The following is a 25,325-nucleotide window of genomic DNA, read 5'->3' on the forward strand; positions in this document are numbered from 1 at the left end:
TCTATTAAAAATTGATAAACGACTTGGGTTGATCCAACACACAATGCTTACCTCCAATGTGGCTTGAGTAACCGTGCGAACAAAGCTATATTCTTACACCTCCGGGGGCCCGGCCCGTGCAAGGAAACGCACGTAAAAACGCGGTCCCCGGCTCACACTCACCCCCCTTCCCCCTCAAAAAATGCAAAAGCAACCCTCCCCACCAACCCTCCCGCCCAGCCTACCGATCCTTCTGCTCCCCCAGCTGATCCTCCTTCCTTCCTCCCGACTCCGCCCTCAAAAAGGCCTGACTGGCCAAAGCCAGGAATGAGTGCGGTTGCGCACGCGCCGCGCATGGCATTCCTCGGCCTCCCCGTGGTCGGCGCCTGCGCGTAGCCGTCTATCCCAGCTTCTGCTTGCAAAAGTAGGATAAAACGGGTAAGTGAGATGTGGTATGTGTTGGATTGGATGGGGGGGGGGAGTGTTTAGATTAGCGAAGGGTGGCCGGGTGACCTTTTACCGTTAAGGATGGGGCGCGTGCCTGGATTTCTGGTTTTTTTTTTTCTCCTAAGGGGTGTCGCTCAGCGGGGAGCTCTGATGGGGCCCGTCCATTGCTTTTGGGTACAAAGTCAGGCTTGTAGATTCGGGGGGGGGGGAGTGGAATTTCCTCTTGATAATAGCTGGGAAGAAACGAGTGGGTGGCTGGGCAGAGCCCGTAAAAGGGGTGAGTGGGTGACAGGAATATCTATACGCAGTAATTCAAACTCTCGCTATTTATTTATTTATTTATTTATTTATTTATTTATTTATTTATTTATTTATTGTGTTGCTATTTCTTGGCATCTGTGGAACTGGGGAAAGATAGGTATTCAGGGAATGTCTAAAAAAAAGTCTGCTGTAAGGAGAGGAGAGGAGGAGGAGGAGAATAGGGGGGGGGAGGTCGAAGCTGTCAAGAATCCCGCGAATGCCTTGAGAGAATAATAAATAGTAAGTTTTTGGTTGGGGGGGGGAGGGAGGAGTAGCGATATATTCCTGAACTTGTTGCTTCATTTTCTTCCTTGCCTTCTCTTGTTACAGTTTTACCTTAGGTTTTTTCCCCTCTCTCCCTGCTCAAGCCAACCCACAGAGATAAGATGATATACAGATAAGGAGAAGGGAGGAAAGGAAAGTTTCATGCTAGGGCTTTCTGTTTTAAGATTTTTTTTCCGCTTTCCATACATGACCTTTGGAAGGAAAGTGGAGAAGTTTCTTGGATGACAAGCGAAACCTCTTCAAAAGAAAAACCAGAAAGTCCAATTGCCTCTTAGGAAAGCACCTTTGGGACTACCATGGAATGACTGGAAATCTCCATAGAAATTTAATGCTAGAAAGCACAGGATTCATTTAGATGGCCTTCAGTTCAGTACATTGGAAACTGGGTGTTTTTTTTTGTGGGGAGGGGAGACTTCTTACTACTTTGAGAGCTGCTTCTAGTTATTGGCCTAGATATGAAATAATAACCCTATACAAGAAGTTTTTTTTTCTTCAGGCAGCTGTAATGAACATACTATATGCATAGATTCAGTCATAAAAGCTCACCTTAAAGAGTGTTGCTCTTTTAAAATGTTAGAATATTCACCTTTTTAATGCAGCAACTCTGTTTCAACACGTTTAGGGTCCTATTTTATTTTAATAAAATAAAAAATATTTTAATAAAATATCTCTTAGCTTTAGAACTTTTGCTTTGGAAGTGTTCATTCATAACTCTTGGCATGTGGCAATTGATGTTCTTGGTGACATAAGATAATTTGGTTTTCTGATAGCTGATTTTCCAGTTAGATGGCTGTAAACTTACTAAAATGAATGAATGTGCCTGTGTATGTATATTTACTTTATCTTTACTCCATTAATCTATTTACACCTGAACTTGCCTAATTCTATCCTATGTATACTAAATTCAATATGTGTGCCTTTAAGATCTCGTTTGCATTCTTTTTCTTTTGTCTGTGCAGATGTCACTGTTCATTGCACTGGCTTACCACCCTTGGTCTTTAATGCAGCCTAATTCTTAAAGGAAAAAAGAATTGGTCAATATGATAGTGCACGTGCATTTTCAAGGCCTGTTTTAATGCTGTCAAGGGATATTTGCATGGTTAACTCTGCCTCTCCTAATATCAGGTGCTCACAAAAGACAAATTTGGTGGGGAAGAGGAAGTAGAGTTGAGGGTCGTATCTTCCACTGAACCTTGCAGTTTGAATCTCTTCTCTGGCAGTACCTGTTAAATGTGAGTGAAACTAACATTTGGTAGCCTAATACATTCTTTTGCATCAAATGGAAGGATATTTGTATTACTGTGAAGGAAATAAGATACGGATGTGCAAAATAAGGATCTAAGGCCAGTATATCATTATATGAACAGAGCTTTAATAAAAGATGGAAGAGGGTGCTGAAATCAGTGCTTGATTATTTTTTTATATTACCAGTAGTTCCTTCATCACTACCCTCTAAACTGTTTATCCAGTTCAGGAAAGTATTTTTCTCTCAGTAAGACATCTTCAAGCTAAGCTTCATATTGAAGGGAAGAAGTCAAAGACATTTTTGACAAATGGCTGAAGTCAGTTCTAATAATAGATGTCAGAGTGAGCTATATTTTATTAAATGTATTTATCAAATTTTTCTGCTGCTCATTTCTATACTTTTATAGAATATAGAAATATTAACTAAAATCGAATTTAATTTTCCTTATGAAAGTTTTACTATAAGTGATTCTAAGATTATTAAAGCTTTTCTCTTTTTATTTCTAGTCCTTCCACTATGTGGCTATAGTGAAATAGTTTAGTAGAATACTTTGAACATACACCTTCCTTATGTTCAATAAATGAGATCCTTGACAAATCAATTACTGTATTTTTCAGAGTATAAGACGCATCAAGATTTTGAAGAGGCAAATAAAAAAAAAAAGTTTTTGCACTCTGCAAACCTCCCAAAAATGGACCATTTTTCACAAAATAGGGCCCGTTTTTTGTCAAAAAGGGGCATGCATAGCCTTTAGGAGGCTTATAGAGTGCTCCTGGGGGCTGGGCCAGTTTTTCACTCATTTCTGCCCTCCCCAGCCCCTAGGAGCACTCTGAAAGCCTCCTAAAGACTATGCACAACCATTTTGGTGAAGGGTTTTGAGAGGCCAAAAATGCTGTATTCGGTGTATAAGACGAACTCAGGTTTTCATCCTCTTTTTTGAGGGAAAGAGGTGCGTCTTATATTCTGAAAAATATGGTACTTAGAGTTATGTGCTAGCTCGCTTGTCTTTTTTCCATTTAGTGTAAGTGCTTTGCTAATATTTGGAAGGGCATGAAAATAGGCTTTTTTTTTTTTTTAGAATTGCAGAGAATGGACATTTTGGAAAAAAACCTGAATATTTAATTTATAACACTCCTTGCACTATAAAATGCTTTGCAAAATGTATTATATATAATTTGGATTGCTTATATAGGACTTTTTGCTCTATCGTTATGCTATTGATATTTTATTTGAGTTACTTTTTAATAGTAATATTAAAAATTATAAAAGAAAAATAATACTTGGATATACTGTAAAGAAAACTGTATAGTAAAGAAAAGAAATATTTAAAAAATGACTTCATTATAACAAATATATTCAATTTTGATAACTTATTGTCTTCTCATTAAAGACAATGATCTTTTCTTCCCATATCTAAGCTCTTGCCTATAAACAAATCCTTAAAACGTTGTCAATTCAGTCCTAGAACTAACGTATCCATTTTAACCTTGAATAAATTAACCACCTTAATATTGCTTCTTTTTACTTTTAGCAATCTTAATTTTTAGTTCCTTCAAATAATATTCTAGAACTTGATTTCCTTTTTTTTTCTTTGTCTTTTCTCACAATATTCTTTAAAGGATTAACTTGTTTGTATCTCCAATATAGAAAAACTATCCAGATCCCTCTCTCGGTTTATTTCTACATCCCTTTTAATTATTGAGTGTCTTTCTTTTGCATGTCAAGTGTAGCATCTACAATTCTAATAGCTTGTCATTTTTAAATCCACTTTCAGTTCTGTCTCATTCTTGTATGGTAAAACTTGTTCCTTTCCATAACATCTTATCTATAGAGGGAGATAGTGATATCATCCACTGCGTTCATTGTTAAAAAATAAATATTTTTCTCCTTTCTGTAGTAGTACAATTTAAATATTCTTTAATTGTAATCTTTAGTTCCTTCCATATAATGTCCCATCTTATCATGTTCTTAAGAATTCAAAAAAAAAATTATTACAAAAAATTCTTATCATTAATTCCAATATCTCATTTTAAATCCATCTGGGCCCTTATTCTATTGACCCAAATCAATGTTCTAATCACCATTTTGCTCTCATCAAAAAAAATTTAAGTCCTTAAATTTAAATTTATACAACCTCTTTGGCTAAGAGTTGAAGAAAATATATGTGGTGTTTTCAGACCTGTCGGTTTAATGGTTCCTAAAAGCTGAAAAGCAATAAACAAGCAATTTTTGAAAGTGCTTAGGAAGTAGAAAGAAGGAAGTTTGATCAAGATGTTGATTGGTTTAACCATTTAATCATGTCTGACTCTTGGCGACTTTATAGGCAACTGCTCTCCATGCTACCCCATTACTAACTTATCAATTGCAGTGACTCACTTCACAACTGTGGCAAGAAGGGTCATAAAATGGGGCAAAACTCTCTTAACAAATGTTTCATTTAACAATAGAAAATTTGGGCTCAACTGTGGTCATAAGTCAAGGACTACCTGTACTTGGCGACCAACGGAGAAGAGATGGAAGAGAGATAGTGGGTCAGGGAAGTTGAAGAAGAGGCAATACCTTACCTTACACAGACTATACTATAATCATTAAAATTAAGAATTTTTATAGATCAATTTATAACAAAAATATGATTTGTATAATACAGCTTCTGGGGTAGAAATGGTGAACTGAACTAAAGTGGAGCCAACAACCATGGTGGAATAAAGAACCCTTTGTAATTCCTCTCTGGCGAAGGAGATGATTCCACATCACCCACAAGTGTTCCAGATAGTTGCTTCTCATGAAGACACCAAGGCAGCAGTGTCCATTGATTACAATTCTGAGAGACAATGGAATAGTAATCTTGCTCAAACTAATGATTCCCAACATCATTAGTTTGAGCAAAATTACTAGTCCTTGACATTTCTAGGAAAAAGCAGTGGATGGGAATCAAACCTTAGGTTACCCATTTTGCTACATGACATTCTGTCTGAATTAGCAGTTTTAATATTAGTTTCTTCTTCTATGATATTTTCTTTGTATTCTTTCCATGGAGTTCAAAAATGACTTTTCTCTACATAAAGATGTAGTTGTTCACCCCTTCATTTCTTTTATTTTTAACTGTTCTGCATCTAAACAGACAGAAAGCTGTGAGGGCATTCTTTTTCATATTTTATATATCATTAAAACTATCGGTATATTCTCATCGTCCTTTATTTTTCCCACCCCTATTTTTGTGCGAAAGTAATCCTATAAAAAAACAAATATTTTCCTCCTGAATTTTATTGAGTTCATATTCTTTGGGTAAGCATATTTTCGGGTAAGAGTATTTGAAGACAATTTAGTAAGATCTTTGCAAGAAAACATTTTTTCCACTTAAAAAATATGGGTATGTTAAATCTATACCAGCTTAACATCATCTTTATCTTTTGGTTTTGTATTGTTTCTCTTCAAAAGTCTAAATTTTATTATAAAAGAGTCATACTATTTTTCATTGTTTTTCTGCTGTTGATTCATGGAAAAGGTGTAAGCTTTAACGAAATATCAATGAAATAACAGTTGCTGGAATTGGCTATGTCTAGTTTAATGAAAAGAAGGACTAGGGAAGACATGATAGCAGTGTTCCAATATCTCAGGGGCTTTCACAAAGAAGAGGGAGTCAACCTATTCTCCAAAGCACCTGAGAGCAGGACAAGAAGCAATGGGTGGAAACTAAACAAGGAGAGAAGCAACTTAGGTTAGGTTTAGGTTTAGGTTTCATTTTATTTATATGCCGCCCTATTCCCAGCGGGACTCAGGGCGGCGCACAAACCCAAGGAGGGAAAGGGGAACACAAAAACTACAAATACAGGCATTTAAAAACAACCAACAGCCACACAGATCGAGGGGGGAAGGGAACTCATCAACCCCAGGCCTGCCGACACAGCCAGGTTTTAACGGCTTTTCGGAAGGCCTGGAGAGAGGTGAGGGTCCGAATCTCTGCGGGCAGTTTGTTCCAAAGGGCCGGAGCTGCCACAGAGAAGGCCCTCACCCAGGTGGTAGCCAGATGACATTGGCTAGTAGACGGAACCCGGAGGAGGCCAGCCCTGTGTGATCTAATGGGTCTTTGGGAGGTAATTGGCAGCAGGCGGTCTCTCAAGTATCCAGGTCCAATACCATGTAGGGCTTTATAAGTAACGACTAGCACCTTGAAGTGTATCCAGAGACCGATCGGTAACCAGTGCAGCTCGCGGAGGATAGGTGTAACGTGGGTGTACTGAGGTGCACCCACGATCGCTCGCGCGGCTGCATTCTGGACAAGTTGAAGTCTCCGAATGCTATTCAAGGGCTGCCCCATGTAGAGCGCATTGCAGTAGTCCAGTCTTGAGGTCACGAGGGCGTGAGTGACTATTGCGAGTGCCTCCCGGTTCAGGTAGGGACGCAATTGGTGCACCAGGCGAACCTGGGCAAATGCCCCCCTGGTCACAGCCGACAAATGGTGTTCTAAGGTCAGCTGTGGGTCCAGGAGGACTCCCAAATTGCGAACCCTGTCTGAGGGGTGTAGAATTTCACCCCCCAGCCTGAGTGATGGAATACTAACCAAATTTTTGGGAGGGAAACACAACAGCCACTCGGTCTTGTCTGGATTGAGCACAAGCTTGTTAACCCCCATCCAGACCCTGACAGCCTCCAGGCACTGGCACATCATGTCAACCGCTTCACTGAGTTGGCACGGGGCGGACAGATACAGCTGGGTATCGTCCGCATACTGATGGTATTTTATCCCGTGCCGCCGAATGATCTCACCCAATGGCTTCATGTAGATGTTAAACAGGAGGGGGGATAGGACCGAACCCTGTGGGACCCCATATTTCAGGGGCCTAGGGGTCGACCTCTGCCCCCCGACCAACACCGACTGTGACCTGTCCGAGAGGTAGGAGGAGAACCACTGAAAAACGGTGCCTCCCACCCCCACCTCTCGTAACCGTCGCAGAAGGATACCATGGTCGATGGTATCGAAGGCCGCTGAGAGATCAAGAAGCACTAGGATGGAGGGATGGCCTCCATCCCTGGCTCTCCAGAGGTCATCGGTCAGTGCGACCAAAGCGGTTTCCGTGCTGAAGCCAGGCCTGAATCCAGACTGAAAGGGATCCAGATAATCGGCTTCATCCAAGGACCGTCGGAGCTGAGAGGCTACCACTTTCTCAACAACCTTCCCAATAAAGGGGAGGTTGGAGACTGGACGGTAGTTATTCAAAATGGCTGGATCCAGAGATGGCTTCTTCAGGAAGGGTCTCACCACCGCTGTCTTCAGTGCCGGCGGAAAGAAGCCCTCCCGAAGGGAGGCATTCACCATCGCCTGGATGCAGCTCCGCATCACCTCCTTGCTGTTCGCGACCAGCCAGGAGGGGCACGGGTCCAGTGCACACGTGGCGGTACTCACCGCTCAGACTTAGAACTAAGGAGAAATTTCCTGACAGAACAATTAATCAGTGGAACAGCTTGCCACCAGAAGTTGTGAATGCTCCAATGCTGGAAGTTTTAAAGAAGAGATTGGATAACAATTTGTCTGAATCGGTATAGGGCATGGGTGTCAAACTCGCCGCATCATGTTGGTATCTCGTATTGCGACTTTTTTGCCTTCACAGAGCTGGGGTGGGCATGGCCTGCTCATGACAACAGTTGATAACTTGCAACTGTTGAAATATAAAAAGCCAAAAGCAAAGACCAGGCAATGGTTAAAAAATTTGAATTTGTGCCAAAGCTATAGAGAGTGCCAGAGCTATTAAATGTTTAGTGAAATGTTTTTGTGGAATATTAGATGTCTTCCTTTTGCATAGAGGTTCTACAGTGGGATAGTAACTACTTTTTGTAATGAGCTTCAAGTTCTTTAAATGTGCGTGATTGGATTCAGAGAGGTATAAGGAGAATTCTGTTTACAGAAAGCTGCTTCTGGTGGAGGTAACTTTGCCAGTATTTTATGCTTTCTGCAGCCTTCAGTTCCCCAAAGACCCTGGAGCCAACTTATGCAGCTGTGGGTCACTTTATGAAAATTCTCTCTGTTGAACCTTTGTCTAAGTCCATTCCTGATGTTGAAAAAGCCTAAAATCTTCATGGCTAAGATCCTTTTTTTCTGTATAGTTACCATTTGCTAGACAGTTTAAGTATATACTGTATATATGGAGCAGGATTGCTGCTTGCTTATTTCTTGCTTATGGATTATCCATAGTCACCTGAGTAATTTCAAAAGGAGCAGACTGTTGTCTCAAATAATAGGAACATCCTAAAAATACTTCCTTCTTGTGAGTTAGAGAACTTTGGGATCAGAGAGTGTCTCTGCTGTTGAAGGGAAGGTAAAAGAATCAAAACAGGAATCTGTCCACAGAATCTTGGATATTGCCAGAATACTGGATTTGGTATGCCTTGTGTCTAATCCAAATTGATGTTTATCAAAAGAAACTTGAGACAGAGGGAGGGGGGAGGAAGAGAGGGAGATTTCTGTTGATTGAAGGAAAAAGTAAAATGTCTTTCAGATTAAACTTGATCCCCAGTGAACTCCCTGTACATTTTCAAGTTGTTTTCTTGGCAGTAATATGGAAACAGTTTGCCATTGTTGTCTTGATGTTTTATTGACTTCTCCATGGTTCCAGGATTTCCTGGTGATTTCCCACACAGATGCTAACCAAATCCAGCTCTGGTTCAGATCAGAATTGAACAGGGGCTTGCCACCTGCTCTAGGAGACCTATGATGTATGATATATATATATATATATATATATATATATATATATATATATATATATATATATATATATATATATATATATATATATATATATATATATATATATATATATATAACATCTATACTTAAGAGTCATTCTAAAGTAAATTGAAGATCCAATTCTGTGAATTTTATCGTCCCTGATTCCTAGGAAATTTGCCAAAAATATTGAAATGAATTGCGATTTTCAGATACTTCTGCAATTTTCATTAACCTACTAAAGTCATCTGGATATTGGGAACTTTACTTCTTAAATATGCTTGATATCGAGCAGTGTGTTAATAAAAGTCCTATTTATTCAGGGTTTTATATTCTATTAACTTAGAATGGGCCTGTAGATAATAATACATGCTATCTTCAGCATATGTTAGACTAAGAGTTTGGTCAACCAAAGAAGTTTGCTTAATGATTAAGAATGCAGTGCCTACTGTGTATTCAGTTACAAGTTCTTGTAATTATTCATAAGTGAATTGATTGATTTACATTTATTGAATTTTTTCTGGCACCCATTATTCAAAGGGCCTCAGAACAAATTGATAAATTAGTTAAATTAATCCTAATTAAACAGATAGAAGCAGTACTAATGAATAGTGTGTATTTTTAATACCTTAGAGTGGATTAATAAGTGCTTTGTGAATGTAATGGTTGTGGAAGCATTCTGTATTTTTTCATGATTGCCCATGTAAACAGTTAAATAAATAATTAAATTTTCTCGCTAGTTTTATTTATTCATTTTTCATTTGTAAAATTTATTGGCCAGCCATCTTACCACAGGATATATCTGTGCATTCACAATCGTAAAAAGATAAAAACAATACAAAACCTAAAAGACATAAATAAAATACTGTATAGATCCAAATACTGCCATACACAGCTCACTCATTTTAGTGAGTCTCAATTAAATAGTAATATTAACTGACACTATATATTTCTGGATGTTCTCCATTCCTGGACATTTCCCAGTCATATTCATCAATGATTATAATGGCATACAGGTGAATATTGGAATGGCAATATAATGAATGTATTAATATATCCTACAGATTTTTGCAGTAAAATATAGAATCTTAATTCTATAGTGGGGAAGAATCTGTAGTGGGGAAGAATCAGATCAGCTAGCCACATGAATTCAAATATTTCATGGATATTGTAAGCAAAATCTGATTAAATTGAAGTGGGGTATAAGCTAATAAAAATAACTAGTTTATAGATGTGTTTGCTAGTCTCAGAGTTTGAATTTAGGGTTAAATTAACCAAAATAAACCATGAGAAGAGAAATGAAAGAGAGACCTACAGTAGTTGTAACTTTGGATCTGTGCCATGATTAATTATGTGTTATGATGAGACTAAATAAAAATATGCTTTACGGAAGGAAGAAAATAAGTGATATTCCTATGTTTGATGAAAACCAACAGAAGCATAGTAGTCTTGGAGAGAACATAACATAAGAAGACATTGTACAATGACCTTCCTTAACCTGAATGTTTTAAGATGCTGAGTTTTGAAAATATATCCAGAAAAAAAACTATGCTGGAAATGTCTGGAATAGAAGAAATTGTAGTGAAGCAATTGTTAGAAAAGAAGCAATCCTTATTTGCCTGTCATTCTTGCTATTGTTTACTCCACCAGAAATTTGTATAAGTCAAGTGCTTAGTATGGTCAATGAAAATTAGTAAAAGGGTAAAATTTGGCTTCAGAAGATGAATTTGATAGAATATTTCAGAAAGAACTGGTAAGAGAAATTGGCGTATGCAAATGTGCGTATGTATAGCCTTACTAATAACTATTTCCGTTATTTCAAGATTCAAAATCTCAAACAGGTTTACAGCTTAGAAAACGCTTGCCATAGAACACAAAACTTTTTCACAAGGAAAACGATCCATCTTTTAAATGTTTGATTTCAGTTGACTCAGTTTGTCTTTTATGTCTTTAAAAGTGGAATGTATATTGTTATATATAGAAAAAACATGGTTATTACAGATGATAGATAAAATGTCCTTTTTATAACTAAAAAGTAAACTAAGTAAAGTAAAAGTAAAGACTATACATAGCAAAGTCAGTGTGACAAGTTAATGTGAGCTTTGAGTTCTAGGGAAAAAAGTGAATATGTTATTAGTTACGTTCAATCTATTTATTCAAAACAAGGTTGGAAATAATTGCATTAATGACATGTTTATATTATCCTGTTTCTTTTATCTAGGATTTTAGTCCGATCCTTGATGAAAATGGCAGCCAACAATGCAGTGTTGAATAGACTGGAGCAGAAGGGCGCTGAAGCAGATCAAATTATTGAATATCTTAAGCAGCAAGTTGCTCTTCTGAAAGAAAAAGCCAGTAAGACATAACATTAAAATAGATTATTAATTATCCATTCTAAATCAGTTAGTAAAATCTAAACTTAATTATTTTTATTACCTATTTCAGATAATAGCTTTCCTATAAAAGACTATAACAACACCTAATTTCCCACTTTTTTTAAAATTCAGAAGACAAGTTACCTGGTGTTAAAAGCTGTCAAGGGGTATATTTGGCGGCACTCTTTTAAAGAAACACTATAGTTATGGCTAATAGGTACCGGAATTAAAACTGTAAAAACAATAAGAAGGGAAATTATGGTTTTATAGTCAATAGAATCATAGAGTTGAAAGGATGATTTATGTTATTCAGTCCCACTCATTTAGTGGAGAAATCCAAATTATAGCATCCTAAATAGATAGTTGTCTAACCTCCGCTTGACTGCATGAAATGGTGAATTCACAGACTTTGTCTTGAACTGACTTTGCTGCTATGAATTCTTTTCTAACATTCAATCACAATCTGCTTTCCTGTAGCTTACATCCATTCTTCTATCCTGTAACTTACATCCATGTATTCTGGAACAAGAAAGAAGAGGTCTTTACCTTCTATATGACACATTTAGTGATCTTTAAATAATGCTATTATATTTATACTTCACTTATTTTTTTCTCAAGGCTAAACACACTCAACTTTTTCAATCTGTGTGAATAGACTGATAGCACCTTTGCCTCTTTGTTGCCTTTCCCTAAGTTGTTCCAATTTCTGTGAATAATGGTTAAACGTGTTGTGTCGGAAATATCGAGTTAGATTGATGCTGAATTTAGTGGAATGACTATATTCTGTGAATCAGAAATTATCTTTCTCTTGATGCAGCCTTAAATTACATTTGACCTTTTTTGCAGCCACATCATTGTCCTGGTTCCAACTTAGGTCTTTAAACTGCTTTAACAAGGATTTTTTTAAAAAACAAACCACCTATTACCACTAAACCAGATATTCCTGGTAATGATGCATTTGATTTTATGTCCCTAAGAAAAGAACTGCCATCTAGTCCACAATTAGAATTTGTTTTCTAATGAGCATGCTCTTGTTTTGTTAGTTGAATACAAATTATTACATATCTAAGGGAGGCCTAGAGCTCCCAGGTTCCTGGTTTCTAGGCCAGCACCTTAACTATTACAGCAAACATCTACAGTATTTTTACCATCTTAAGGAAGTTACTGTATCTAATCAAACATGTGATAAGGTTAGCCCATATCTTGTTCTTGACAAATCTATTTAAGCTACCTTAATTATTACATTGTTTTCAATAACATATGATCTGTTTTAAAATCTTCCTACTTATCAATATAGACTGATTGGTTTGAAGTTTGCTGATTTTCTTTTATTTACGATGGGACAATATTCACTCATTTCCAATCTGACACCTCATCAGTTTCTTGGTTTTTTCCTAAGGATTTGGTTAGTTTCTTTAGTATCCTAGAATCTTCATCTTGATCCTCAAAACTGAAACACATTCAGACCAAATACATATTCTGTAATCATATATCTATTTATTTCAAATTTCAATCCTGTTCCTTCTGATTAACTTTTTGTTAAACCGGTCTGAACTGTTTGAAAATCTGTAGGCCTTGTCCAGGTTACCGGTCAATATTTTGCTATTTTTATTGAGCAGTTGGGGTATGTATGTATGTATATATCTATGTATAATGTGTGTGTGTGTGTGTCTGTGTGTGTGTGTGTGTGTAATAATCTTCACTAACATTCTTCAGTAACCTCCTGTCACCATTTGTGCACTGTTTCCTTGAGACTTGGCCTGGTTTCTATTTATTTTTGATTTTCTCTAACTTGATGGAATGTTAGAAATAAATTATATAAAGGGACTGTCAACAGATAACTCTCTGAATATTGAACATTTAGCTAGGCAAGGGAAGCTGGCAAATAGAAGAGCCAACTAGAGACTGCTGAGAAAAATATTTCCCCCCTTCCTTCAACCCCCTACTGTTTTCCTATGGGAAAGGCTTTTGGGCAGCAGCTTGGAAATATTGTGGTTTTCCAATCTGAGCTGCCCCCCCTCCACTTCTGGATATGCAACATCAGAATGGAGATGAGCAGTCCATTCTGTGCTTCCCAGTGTATGCACATGCATGCAACTCAGGGAAGAACAGTAATATACACATATATAGATACTGAAACTACAAATTTGATTAAATATAAATAAATACAGACAACTTTCTATGGCCATTGCTAGAAAAGCATTTGGGGAAAAAATCTGAATCCTTTTCTTTTTTTATTTGCAAACCCCCACTTAGTATTTTTGTTTATATTTTGAATTTGCTTTTTCTGCTATTCTCCATATTTTTTTGCAACTTTACAGTTCCTGAAGAAGGGAATTTACTTTTTCACCTCCATTGTTAGGATCTCCCATTTATCTGATTTTTTAAAAAGTTACATCAAGATACATGTCTGACTACTCTGAATTTTTTGTAAAATAAAACCAAAATTGTATGTTCAACAATATTATGGTTGCCATATGGATATTTTTTATATTCTATTGTTCAGGATTTTAAGCTTTGTATTTAATGCATGCATACTAAAACTTTGTCCTTTTTATGATCTAAGAGATTGTATGGCCTAGAGTCAATAAACAAGGTTTCTACTTACAAATATGAAATGAAACCTTTCAACAGTTTTCACATAGTTACGAGATAATATCTCCAGAATCTGTCATCTTTTTTCCACTCCTGGTTTCTTGTTATAGAACATTTAAACAATAAAGTGTTTAGCTATGCATTCCATTGGAATAGGCATATAACATGGTTCCAGCTTGTATTCCCACCAGAACCAAAGCACAACAGTTCATTTCTTAGAATATATGCCAAGGAAAAGGGGGAAGAAGTGTGAATTGAATAAGGAGTCCCTTTTGTATATGTTATGGCTTTAATTGGAAAACACAGCGTTCAGGGGGTATTACTGCAGGGTTTTAATAACAACACCGGGTGGTAAAATATCTGTTTTAATATTTAGAAAAGCTGGAGTGAGTGCTGATATAGGCATTCCATAGGATCTCTCTATAGACACCTGTTCCTTGTTCCATAAGCTTTAATGGAAATCACATGGAACTTTTTGATTGCATTTTCCATTATCGTGACTTTTGCTTATGTTTGTTTGTTTTTATATCATGACACTATTTTCAAATCAGATATTTGAGCATTCATAATAGATTCGTAAATGATTCTGGGAACTTTCATACTTGTAAATGTATCCAGTGTAACTCTGTATTTTTAATATAAATGTTTAATCCAAGTACATAAGGTACAAGTAATTAGGAGATTTCTCCATTGTCTTGAAGTTTTCAAAACAAGTGTTCTGTTACCAGTATATAGCTCCTAGCAGTGAAACTCAACCCTTTTTTTAACAATTCAGCAGTGATTCTAATGAGAGTTCTGCCTCTTATAGTCTTGCAGGCGTCTCTGAGGGAAGAGAAGAAACTACGTGTTGAAAATGCTAAACTTAAGAAAGAAATTGAAGTGCTAAAACAGGAATTGATCCAAGCAGAAATTCGAAATGGAGGTAAAAATAATGTGTTGTTTTATGCAAGCATACCTCATTTATAGGACTATTTTTGTAGGGTCCAGTATTTTTTAAAAAAACATTAAAAAGAGCATTGAAGGGCAGCAGAATTGCATTTCTTTTGCTTAATGTGATCTGAATGAGAAGTAAAAAATCAGGAGGAAAAAGAAAGATATTTGCTACTGTGTTTTCTATGCTTCTTTGGCAAAAGAGATTTTGGTGACGGTTAAGAAATACCCTGCATTATAGTATCTCAGACAGAAGTTATATTGGCAAACTTGAAATATTTGAATGTTTTGTTTGTTTTTAAAGACCAAGTTGATACAACTTTACTTGCAGATAAGGTTGAAAATGTTGAAAAAGGTTATGGTCAGGTCTGATCTTTTTTGTACAATACAGTAAACATCCATAAACATATGCAGTTTATAACTTCTATCCTTTGGTTCTTTTTAATGTATGGTTATATCTCAACTGTATTATTAACTCATTGTAATCAAACCATCTAAAAAAAATCTGGATTAAGATATCCACATGAACATCAGTGATTTCACACTTTAGTTTGTCTGCGTTTGATTATGATCTTTGCAATTTTCTTTACCATTAATTATCATGATATGAAAAAAATACCAGAAGGCTTAAAAAGTACATAGAAGAAAATATTTTTTCAATTAACAATGTACTTTTATTCCAACAGATTTCACAAAATAAGTTTAAATAAGTTTAAATATCAGAATCAAGATGTTAATTAATTGGAATGAATATTTTGTGTTTAACTGTAGTGAAACAAGTATCTGTGCCACCTAGTGACTTGGCTTCTGCAGTTTCATTTTCCAAAGATCTCTCTCAAACATCATCTGCTGCCGAAGCTCTAACTGATCCTAAACAACAAATCAAGGGACCCAGTGAAGAAAAGAAGAAGAAAGACAAAACAGAAAAGAAAGGTAATATGTTATTGGAGACTTCGGCAGGCTCATTTTCTAACTCAACTCTACACGTTAGTACCCTTTGCTTTTCTCTCAACTGCTCTCAGGCTTGTAACTATCCTCATTCTATAAATGGAAATTGGACTTTGTTTTGTCAGTTTGAAGATTTTTCATGCTTTTTGTTTACAACTATGCTTTGGAATTGTAGGGATTACTGGATAAACAGGAACAATGATTTATTTTTGATGCCATGTTTGTTGTTAGAGTAAATAATAGCTATGTTTTTTTTTACCACTATGCTTTATATTACAGTTGTTGATGTAATTGCAATGTTTTTGGTTTTGATGTCATGAAAGTGTTCTTAATACTTTACATAAGGGAGTTTTTGTAATGAAAAAAGAAAAAAATAGGTAGTTTTGTGAAGTGAATTGCATCAGGATTTATTAATTTGGTTTCCCTCCTTTTTGTAGGAGAAAAGAAAGAAAAAAAGCAGTCAGCTGCAAACGATGATTCAAAGCCTTTAGATGTTTCTCGGCTTGATCTTCGTATTGGTTGTATTATGACGGCAAAGAAACACCCAGATGCTGATAGTCTTTATATTGAGGAAGTTGATGTTGGAGAAGCAAATCTAAGAACTGTTGTCAGCGGTTTGGTGAAACATGTTCCTTTAGAAGAGGTATAAATGAAATATCTCTGATGTCTTATTTGAGGCATTATCAACATTTTTATTTATTATTGTTCATCATTTATGTAAAACTATTTATAGTATGTTCCTGTTAAATTCTTAAATCTCAAAATCTTGAGATCTTGAAGTTGAGGCTTAGAGGTTTACTTAGTGAAACTTTTGATATCTTTTTAATAGTTTCCTTATCTCAAAAAAAAATCTACTAGTTTGAAGATTCAAGTAGTCCTCTGAGATCTATGTAGCATACCCTACCATTAGTTCCCTACTCTTGTCTTCTAGATATTTGTAGTTGAAGCTTAGTCTGGTGATCAGTTGTAATACATTGAACATTGGTAAGGCCGGTAGGCAAGATTTTACATTTCTTCCTCAGTAACAAAAGTCATCTTCAGTAGTCCAGTTTGTACTTTTAGAAACGTTCCAAAACCCACATTGTTCAATTACAGTTGGAAAAGTTTTATATTTCTATGCCAGAAGTAAAGAAAACTAACAAGGATCTTAACCTTTATTGTTCATATAATGTCTGAATTTGTATCTGAATTTCTGTTATGCAGTCAGAATCCACCTTATAATATACTGAGCAAATTATTCTTAATATTCATGGATCAGAAGAACGTATTTTTCATAGCATTCTACTAATATTTGTTTTACTTATTGTTCTAATTTCTCACAGGTTTCTGTTGTGATCATTATCTAATGTGAAACATGCTTTAACTAATACCAAGCACACCATTACTTTATGGTGTAGCATGCTTGGCTTTTCTTATATAGTGAAGAATCTGCAACCTAAATCCAATATGGTCATTTCTGGAATATTGTTTCTTGTTAAAAAGGATGTGATCTAAACCACTCTGCATTTATATTGGTTAAAATGCTCAAGTGAAAAAAATACAAAAATAGAAACCTGGATATAAAGGAATGCTAGAAAATGAATTAAAAATAAAAATTAGTCAAAAGAATATATACATAGTGTACAATCATATACACAAACATACATATACACACACAGACAACATTTTCCCCCAGCTACAAGGTTTCTCTTCCAGTATTGTACCACATTGATTCTTGCTGCTATTACCATATATCATAATAAACTATCTTACATTTTTCACTTATATTTTCTCAGATAATATGTAATAAAATATTTGTGTTTTAATTCAAATGTTATTTACAGAATTTTTTGGAATTTTTGGCATATTTTCATCCATTACTTTTGATTTTTTTTCATAACCATGTATGGTAAAAAGGTATTTCTTTGTTATGCCGTTTCCAACATTTATTGTTACAAGATTTATATGTCTTGACAATTGTTGAGAGACTTATTAATCAGCTATAGATTTTCTATCAATTTTTCCTCAAATTATAGCTTGATGCAAATTTTATTTGAGTTATGGTCTCATTCCATTTATGAATGAGACCATCTGGAAATTGTATGTTGGGAAATTGAAAACATGCCCTAAAAGAAGCCAATGGCAAAATGCTTCCATAGCAATTCCAAAAAACCTATATGTCCAAATGAAGTCACCAGGTGTCACATCAAAAAAAACTTTTCTTTTCTCTCCTTCAAATCTGGGTTGGAACAGAAGCCTATAGAGTTTAAATGAATGTCTTGGAAGGCATATTATATGTGCAACCATTTCAATTTAATTTGTTCCAAACATTTGTTCTATCCTGACATTTGGGATTTGTAAATATGCATAACATATTTTATCCTGAGTGGTAAACCACTTGACATATTTGTTACATTTTCCTTAATTAATTTAAAATTCTTAATTTAACAATTAAAAGTTGACTTTTGATAACTAAAAATGGAAATCAAATAAAATACTGCTTCAACCATCATCCACCACATCAGGACACAATGCTAAAGTTTTTATTGCTTCTTATTGCATTAGTATGCTAGAGGACCATTAACATTTAATTAGATATTTCTTGATTGTATTGTTGTATTAGTGAAAGAAAGAAAAAAATTATTTGTATATTTTGCTCCATGTTCTATGCATTAATCTTTTCTTACTACTTTATTTGGTAGAAACCTGAAAAGGCCTCCTTAAATTCCACTTTTTTCTTTTAACTTCTATATAGATGCAAAATCGGATGGCTGTATTTCTCTGCAACCTAAAACCAGTAAAAATGAGAGGAGTGGTGTCCCAAGGCATGGTGATGTGTGCTAGCACACCAGAAAAGGTGGAAATTATACTTCCTCCTAACGGAGTTGTTCCTGGAGAAAAAATTACATTTGAAGGTTTTTCAGGTAAGCAGAAATGTCTTGAAGATTGAACAGAAATTGATGAGAATTTTTTTATATGAATTATGAAAACATTTATAATGTGGTTTTAAATGTTGCGTATCTGCTGTAATTTAAACAAAAATGAAAATAAGATTTTAGGAATGACTGTTCACTAATAGGTAATGCTATTAAGGAGGCAGAGAAAGAGAGAAGTAATACAGAGTACTATTGTGTACCAAGTTATTATGCATGTCTCAAAGAAAAATGTTTTAAGGAGTATGTTTTTTGCCAGCTATCTATCTAAAGTCGCACACTAGTTCATATCTTGTGTTTCATAAGGTTAGTATTGAATAATGTTGTTCCTTTGCTGCTCTCTTTTATCTACTTACTAAAGGTGTATGTTTAATTTTTGTGTTCTGGACCTTCTGCAATCCAATATGTAAATTGTGGATCATATATAGAATCCCCCACTCTTCAAAGGGAGAGTAGAATACATTTCTAAGGATGATAAAACTAGTAAAAATGTTTTCAATAATAAGAAATTTTGCTCAAATAACTTTAAAAAAATAATTGCTTCTCTAATAGATACAGGTATTCCTAGATTTACAATAGTTCATTTAGTGACTGCTCAAGGTTACAATGGCACAGAAAAAAGGGACTGATATCATTTTTTCACACTTATGACCGTTGCAGCATTCCCATGGTCACCTTTTGTGACCTGTCAAGCAAAGTCAATGAGGAAAGCTAGGTTCACTTAACAACTGTGATATGAACATGCTACCAATTTAAGAACTGCGATGATTCACTTAATAACTCTGGGAAGAAAGTTTGTAAAATGGGTCAAAACTCACTTAACAAATGTCTTGCTTAGCAACAGAAATTTTGGGCTTAATTGTGGTTGTAAGTTGAGGACTACCTGTACAGTATAGGCAAACAATTTTGTTGTTTATCTAGATTAAATAAAAATTCTTTAATGCAGAATCAACCAAAAAGGAGAACACAGATGTCAAAACCACTTTGGAATTATCTATGAGATATTGTATGTGTTATTTTTCAGTATGATATGAAATTAAAAGTGGAAAAATAATACATGTCCTCTGATAAGATTAGATTTTTTTAAGTTTTAAAATAGAAAGTTTGTAACTATTCCTTATTCCAGAATTAATTTTAGGGAAAGCAGTGTTCTCTTAGTTGCAGAAGTGGAAAAGGGGGAAAAAACTAAAATCCAGACTTAATATTATAAAAGTAGGTTTTCTTATTTTCTTACATGATAAAATATAGAAGTCTGCACATTGTATACTTGATAATTGGTGCAATGCCATCAAAGCCATTATTGGTTATTATATAGAATTGTAACTTGGAGGAAGTTATAATTCTATAAAAGGAAGAATGAAAATATACAGCTGGACAAGAGTGCTAACAGAATTTTATTAAATCATAGTCTCTTGAGGCATTTCTGCAAGTTTCTTAACCAAAAAGTGGTAGCGCTAACTTTGAAATTGAGCTTGAGAGAAAAGTATAGGAGGGCAAGCCATGTTTGGTTATAATTAGTTGGGATTCCATAAAAATGAAGTTATATTTTAAGACAGATTTAAAAATCCGGCGGGGTAGGTAACCTCAGAACCTGAACCAATAGATTTCACAGCCACAAAACTTACTTTTCCTATCACGTAGCCTATGGAGTAGTGGAAAAAAAGAGTTGCTTAAAGATATGATAGTATCCCTCAAAACGTGTGTGTGTGTGTGTGTGTTTGTATGTTGTTGTTTCTTTGACCTCAATCTTTTATGCTGACAGTGTATGTTCTTGCAGTGAATTTTCATAAATTTTCATACTTATATTTATTTAAATGTTAGCAATGTTTGTAGGGGAATAATTTCATGCATCTTGTAGACTGGTATGTTTCAAGTAAGATAATACAGTTTGCTAGTATGTAGCTAGAATATTTATTGTCCTAGACCAGGGGTGTCAAACTCAAGGCTGGATCCAGCCCTCGGGGTGCTTAGATCTGACCTATGGGGTGCCCTGGAAACAATGAAGGACTGACCTCCGGTGCCTTTGCATCAAAAATGGAGCTCGGGAGGGCTCCATAAGAGCCAAGGTGGCGCAGTGGTTAAATGCAGCACTGCAGGCTCCTGCTAGATCAGCAGGTCAGCGGTTCAAATCTCACCGGCTCAGGGTTGACTCAGCCTTCCATCCTTCCGAGGTGGGTAAAATGAGGACCCAGATTGTTGGGGGCAATATGCTGACTCTCTGTAAACCGCTTAGAGAGGCCTGAAAGGCCTATGAAGCGGTATATAAGTCTACTGCTATTGCTATTATTGCTATTGCTATTGCCCATTAGCTTTGTTTTCACTGGAAAGGATTCCAGAAGGCAGTTAGAGCCAAAAACAGAGCTCAGGAGCCCATTTTCGCTGGCAGAGCACGTGGGCCACCACAAGCACCCGTGACATGAGTGATGGCAAGCTGGCCCTGTCTGCCTTAGCCACACAGACACCCCCGCCCAAGATCAAACACAACCTGATGCAGCCCTCAATGAAATCAAGTTTTACACTCCTGTCCTAGACAATCAAATCACCATCTCCAAAAGGCATAGCAGCAATTGTTAATTAACTCACTGGTAACTCCACTTGAAGATGGTTTTCTATGATGTTTTGGGCCTCCCCACACTGTGCAGTACTGTGCGCACACAAATAGATTTGTCATACTCACCACTGAAATTATGCTTGTTCAGATTCTAGAAACTTTCATCACATTTTCAGGAGGTTATAGAAAATGTCACACTATTTGCATATGATTGTTCCTTTTTTCTGCTTTTCTTCAACAAAACATTCTCTTTAAATAAAACATTGGGAGTTGCTGCTGGTTAGTGAATTTCCTTTTACAGATGATTATGGCCCTGTTGCAATTGGATATGTTTTTATAGTGGTTTTAGTCTGATGGATTGTTGTTTCCTTTTTTGTTATATTTTATTGCCATTTTGATTTATAAAGTGTCTTTTAAGAGTCCGATTTATAAGTCCAGTTTTTCATAAACAGACAGGAAGCAGGGGGAAATGCTGTATCCCTCCTTCTGTTGCCACAAACTTAGCAAACTGCATTACATACACAATTGAGAGGCTGCCATGACAAATTAACTTTGTTATGAGAGATACAGAATTTGTGAATGGGATTCCTCTTTGATGGGAAATCTGAAATAACTGTGGATTTTTAATAGTTTCAAATGAAGGATTTATAACTTACCTCTGATAAATTTAGTCTTTGGAGACTATATATCTTAGCTGCAAAATAGGAGACTGCTCTCTAAAGCACCAAAGAAAAATAATGCTCACAAATCTGGTAGATATGAAATAAAGGCATCCCTATTTTTTAACAAGCTTCAGTATACTAAAGATTGAAAAATAGCATTATATTTGGTCATTTCTCTAATTTCTCCACCTTATTATATAACATTTCTTGCAATAATGACAGAGTAGTAGTTTGCTTAGCAATATAATAAACTTTTATATTAAAATAAAAACCTATTGTTGCTGCATTTATATCACCGGAAATACTTTGTTTAGACTTGTCTTTCTGATAAGATGCTGAAGGAAGATTGTCCCATATTGGGTGGGAAATTGCTGTTTACTTACTAATGATTCTTTAGTCAGAGCAGCACTATAGATTGATGTTTATTAATAACAGTATTTTGAATGCTATACTTAAAAAATATCATGTCTATCCCCAAGAATTCTCTCCATTTTTTCTTATAGATGTCTTTCAAGAGAGACAGTCTCTCTTGAAGAAGACTTGTTTCTCTTGAAAAGAAAAGGATGAGAAGGGGGGGGTTATGGAGCATACACCATGGTGTTCTGGTAATGTTTAAAAGTGGTGCCTGTGCTAATCTAATACAAGCTCGCCACAGATCCCTGGAGAGTTTGCCTGGGTATTCCAAAGCAAGTTTTAATAGAACCCAGAAGGTTGTTCTGTAATAAAATCCAGATTTTAATTTATTCTTGAAAACTAAATTCAGTTTTGTAATGTTTGCATTTTAAAGACTTGCCTGCTCTTTTGATTTGATATATATTTTCTTTTGCATAAAGAGGCTTTTATTTTATTTGAAAAGTTTTACCGTGAGGAGATGTCATTTTAATTGCCATTAAGTTACTTATTTTTTCGCCTCTAGAAGATAACCTGTTGGTCTGAGATTTATGGCTTATGCACTGAAACTTTGTTCCCAGGCCACAAAGAAACCTGAAAAGTTTATTTCAAACCACCAGATAGTATAGTCGAAACCATTTTGATCCAAAATGGCCATGGCCATATTTTTATTGCTGTGTCCAGCTTCCTCTCTGACCTTTAAAATGTGCCATTTTAAAATTTCTAATGAAACATCAGAGTAGATCAGTACAAAGATGCACTAGTGTTTAATAGATAACCAGGATAAAAGTGAGATTTCTTTCTGTTCACTGGCAACTGGGTGGGCAGATAATATGCTCGTGTATAAACATCTGTCATTAGTTGATTTTTCTTTCTCAAAAACCATTTGTTAATTTGAATACCAATCTGTCAGGTGTGAAGAACCAGACCCACATATGTAGAGTACAAATTAGAGTGACTATTGCTCAACTCCTCTATTTCACAGGAATCTTCCCACAGCGGCAGGTTGTCTGTGGGGAACATTAGATAAAGTCCAACAGCATTCAATGGGGAGTCAGACTTTGCCCTCTTGTACTTACATTACAACTGAAGAATTTGACCGCTCTTCCCATCCAGAATGGTTGTTCTCCAACATAATTCTATTATACTTGCTGTAATTTTTATCCTTTACAGGTGCTAAATTGTTTAAATCTTTGGGTTCCAGGAAAATATTAGGCTTGGAATTTATATAAAAAACAATATTCCTCCTGTATTGCAGCATATCTGTTCCTGTCTTTTAAAATAGCTTCAGTAACTATTGTTTCTTAAATGAAATAATGGCTAGAAAGGTCTTTGATTGGGAAGTTGGCATTACTTTGAAGACTAGTACTTGCTAGCAAGTACTGCTTGGAAGAACCTATTAATATTTACGTGTAACTTCAGGATTTTTTGTAGATATTTGTTTGGTTACTTGTAGGAACAGAATGATAGGCCAGGTAGATCTTTGAGCGAGTTTTTCTTTGCTAGCCACCTGTTCTTGCAAATAAGAATAGGAAGTCACTAGCATTTCTCTGTCTGTTAACCTATATATCATCTAGTACATGACAGATGACTTAAGTTGTCTTTTGTTCTAATGGGCTATGAATAAAATTCAAATGTGTAGAATGCCTGGATTTAGTTCCCATAATAGGTACCTAACACAAGGGCTTTCAGATGGTAGAAGAAGTCCTTGTTTTAGAAGATATACTCATAGTAAGTTCACAGATTGCTGTGTGAGTCCCGTACTAAGGAAATAAGGAATAAAGCATTACTGCTACTCTGCATGGTCTTGCACATTCCTGATGGGAAGCAGAACACCTAGCTCACTTAAATGGTTTTCATAATCTTACTCTTGGGCATTGTATTATTCTACTGTTGTGCTGTAACCTCAGGATTATTTACAACAAAAAAGGCATAACTCTTATTATCCCATAACTAGGTTACATGTGGAAGGCTGCATTATTTTATTTTTAATCAGTTTGAACATACTTGAGTGATTTTTTTAAAAAGGTGAGACAAAAGAAACCCAAAGTAATGTATCTTATATTGTAGATACTATTTGAAGATGATATTAAATTAGTTTGCCAGATATAAGTACGGTTGATTATTAATTTTCATAGATACTGTTCATTGCTGCCGGCTGGAATTTTAAATCAGTTCTAAACCATTCTTTTATATATTGGCTAGAAACCAAGTCAGTTTTAACTGTTGTTAATAATGTTTCTGCAGGTATATTGTAATAATTAGTTATAGAGAAGAAGGATGAGAAGAGGAAGTTCACAATGTTTTGACTTTTTTTCAACTCATATTATTAGTTTAAGTTCAATTTTTCTCAACTAAGGTTTCACAAGAGATTGGGATGGATGGATGAACAAATATCTTTTTTAAACTTTGTCCACTGCACAGTCCTTTGTTCACTGCCCAGTCTTGGCACTACCGGGCCGTGGCCTATTTCCAACTAGGCTGCACAATTAAGTTATGCTGTGCACACATGTGTCTGGGCATCAGCCCTGCGTGCACATGCGCATTGGCCTGCCCATCATGGTGGCCTGGTTCCCCTCTCCCCTCACCGGACCACCAAGCCACAAAGGTTGGGAACTGCTGATATAAATCGATTCCTTTATGTTGTGAAAGAATATGAGTTCAAATTCTTTGTTTCACTTTCTTATCTTCCTTTTTCCTTTTTTAAAAAGGTGAACCTGAGAAAGAACTTAATCCCAAGAAGAAAATATGGGAGCAGATCCAACCTGATCTTCAGACCAATGACCAATGTATTGCTACATACAAAGGAGTGCCATTTGAAGTGAAAGGGAAAGGTGTGTGCAGGGCTCCTTCGATGGCCAACAGTGGAATCAAATAAATGAAAGCAAGCTTGGAAAAGTTTGAGATAATTTTGAAGGGAAAAATATGAACATAAATAAATATTGCCTCACTGAAAACCATGTCTCATTTATTTTATTACA

At 35.7% G+C, this 25,325-nt stretch overlaps 2 protein-coding genes across 3 annotated transcripts in view; one reads left to right on the forward strand and one right to left on the reverse strand.

The window, feature by feature from the left end:
• TBCK (TBC1 domain containing kinase) overlaps window positions 1-327 on the reverse strand; it is an 89,440-nt gene extending 89,113 nt beyond the window's left edge. The window contains exon 1 of the mRNA XM_014062210.2: window positions 225-327. The gene's annotated coding sequence lies outside the window, so the exon portion shown is untranslated. The remainder of the gene's footprint in view (window positions 1-224) is intronic.
• On the forward strand, window positions 292-25,301 carry AIMP1 (aminoacyl tRNA synthetase complex interacting multifunctional protein 1). 2 transcript variants are annotated; one of them, XM_014062224.2, is made up of 8 exons: window positions 292-417; window positions 2,137-2,243; window positions 11,203-11,336; window positions 14,760-14,873; window positions 15,653-15,814; window positions 16,267-16,472; window positions 18,564-18,732; window positions 25,056-25,301. In XM_014062224.2, coding segments are annotated over exons 2-8 (954 nt in total). In that variant the 5' UTR covers window positions 292-417; window positions 2,137-2,241; the 3' UTR covers window positions 25,223-25,301. The 2 variants fall into 2 exon arrangements, with proteins under 2 accessions (XP_013917699.2, XP_013917708.2); XM_014062233.2 differs by lacking the exon at window positions 2,137-2,243.
• Window positions 25,302-25,325: the final 24 nt, after the last annotated feature.

This window comes from Thamnophis sirtalis, unplaced genomic scaffold (genome assembly GCF_051295495.1).
Source record: "Thamnophis sirtalis isolate CommonGarterSnake01/CBP01778 unplaced genomic scaffold, rThaSir2_p1.2 scaffold_10, whole genome shotgun sequence".
NCBI classification, from domain to species: domain Eukaryota; kingdom Metazoa; phylum Chordata; class Lepidosauria; order Squamata; family Natricidae; genus Thamnophis; species Thamnophis sirtalis.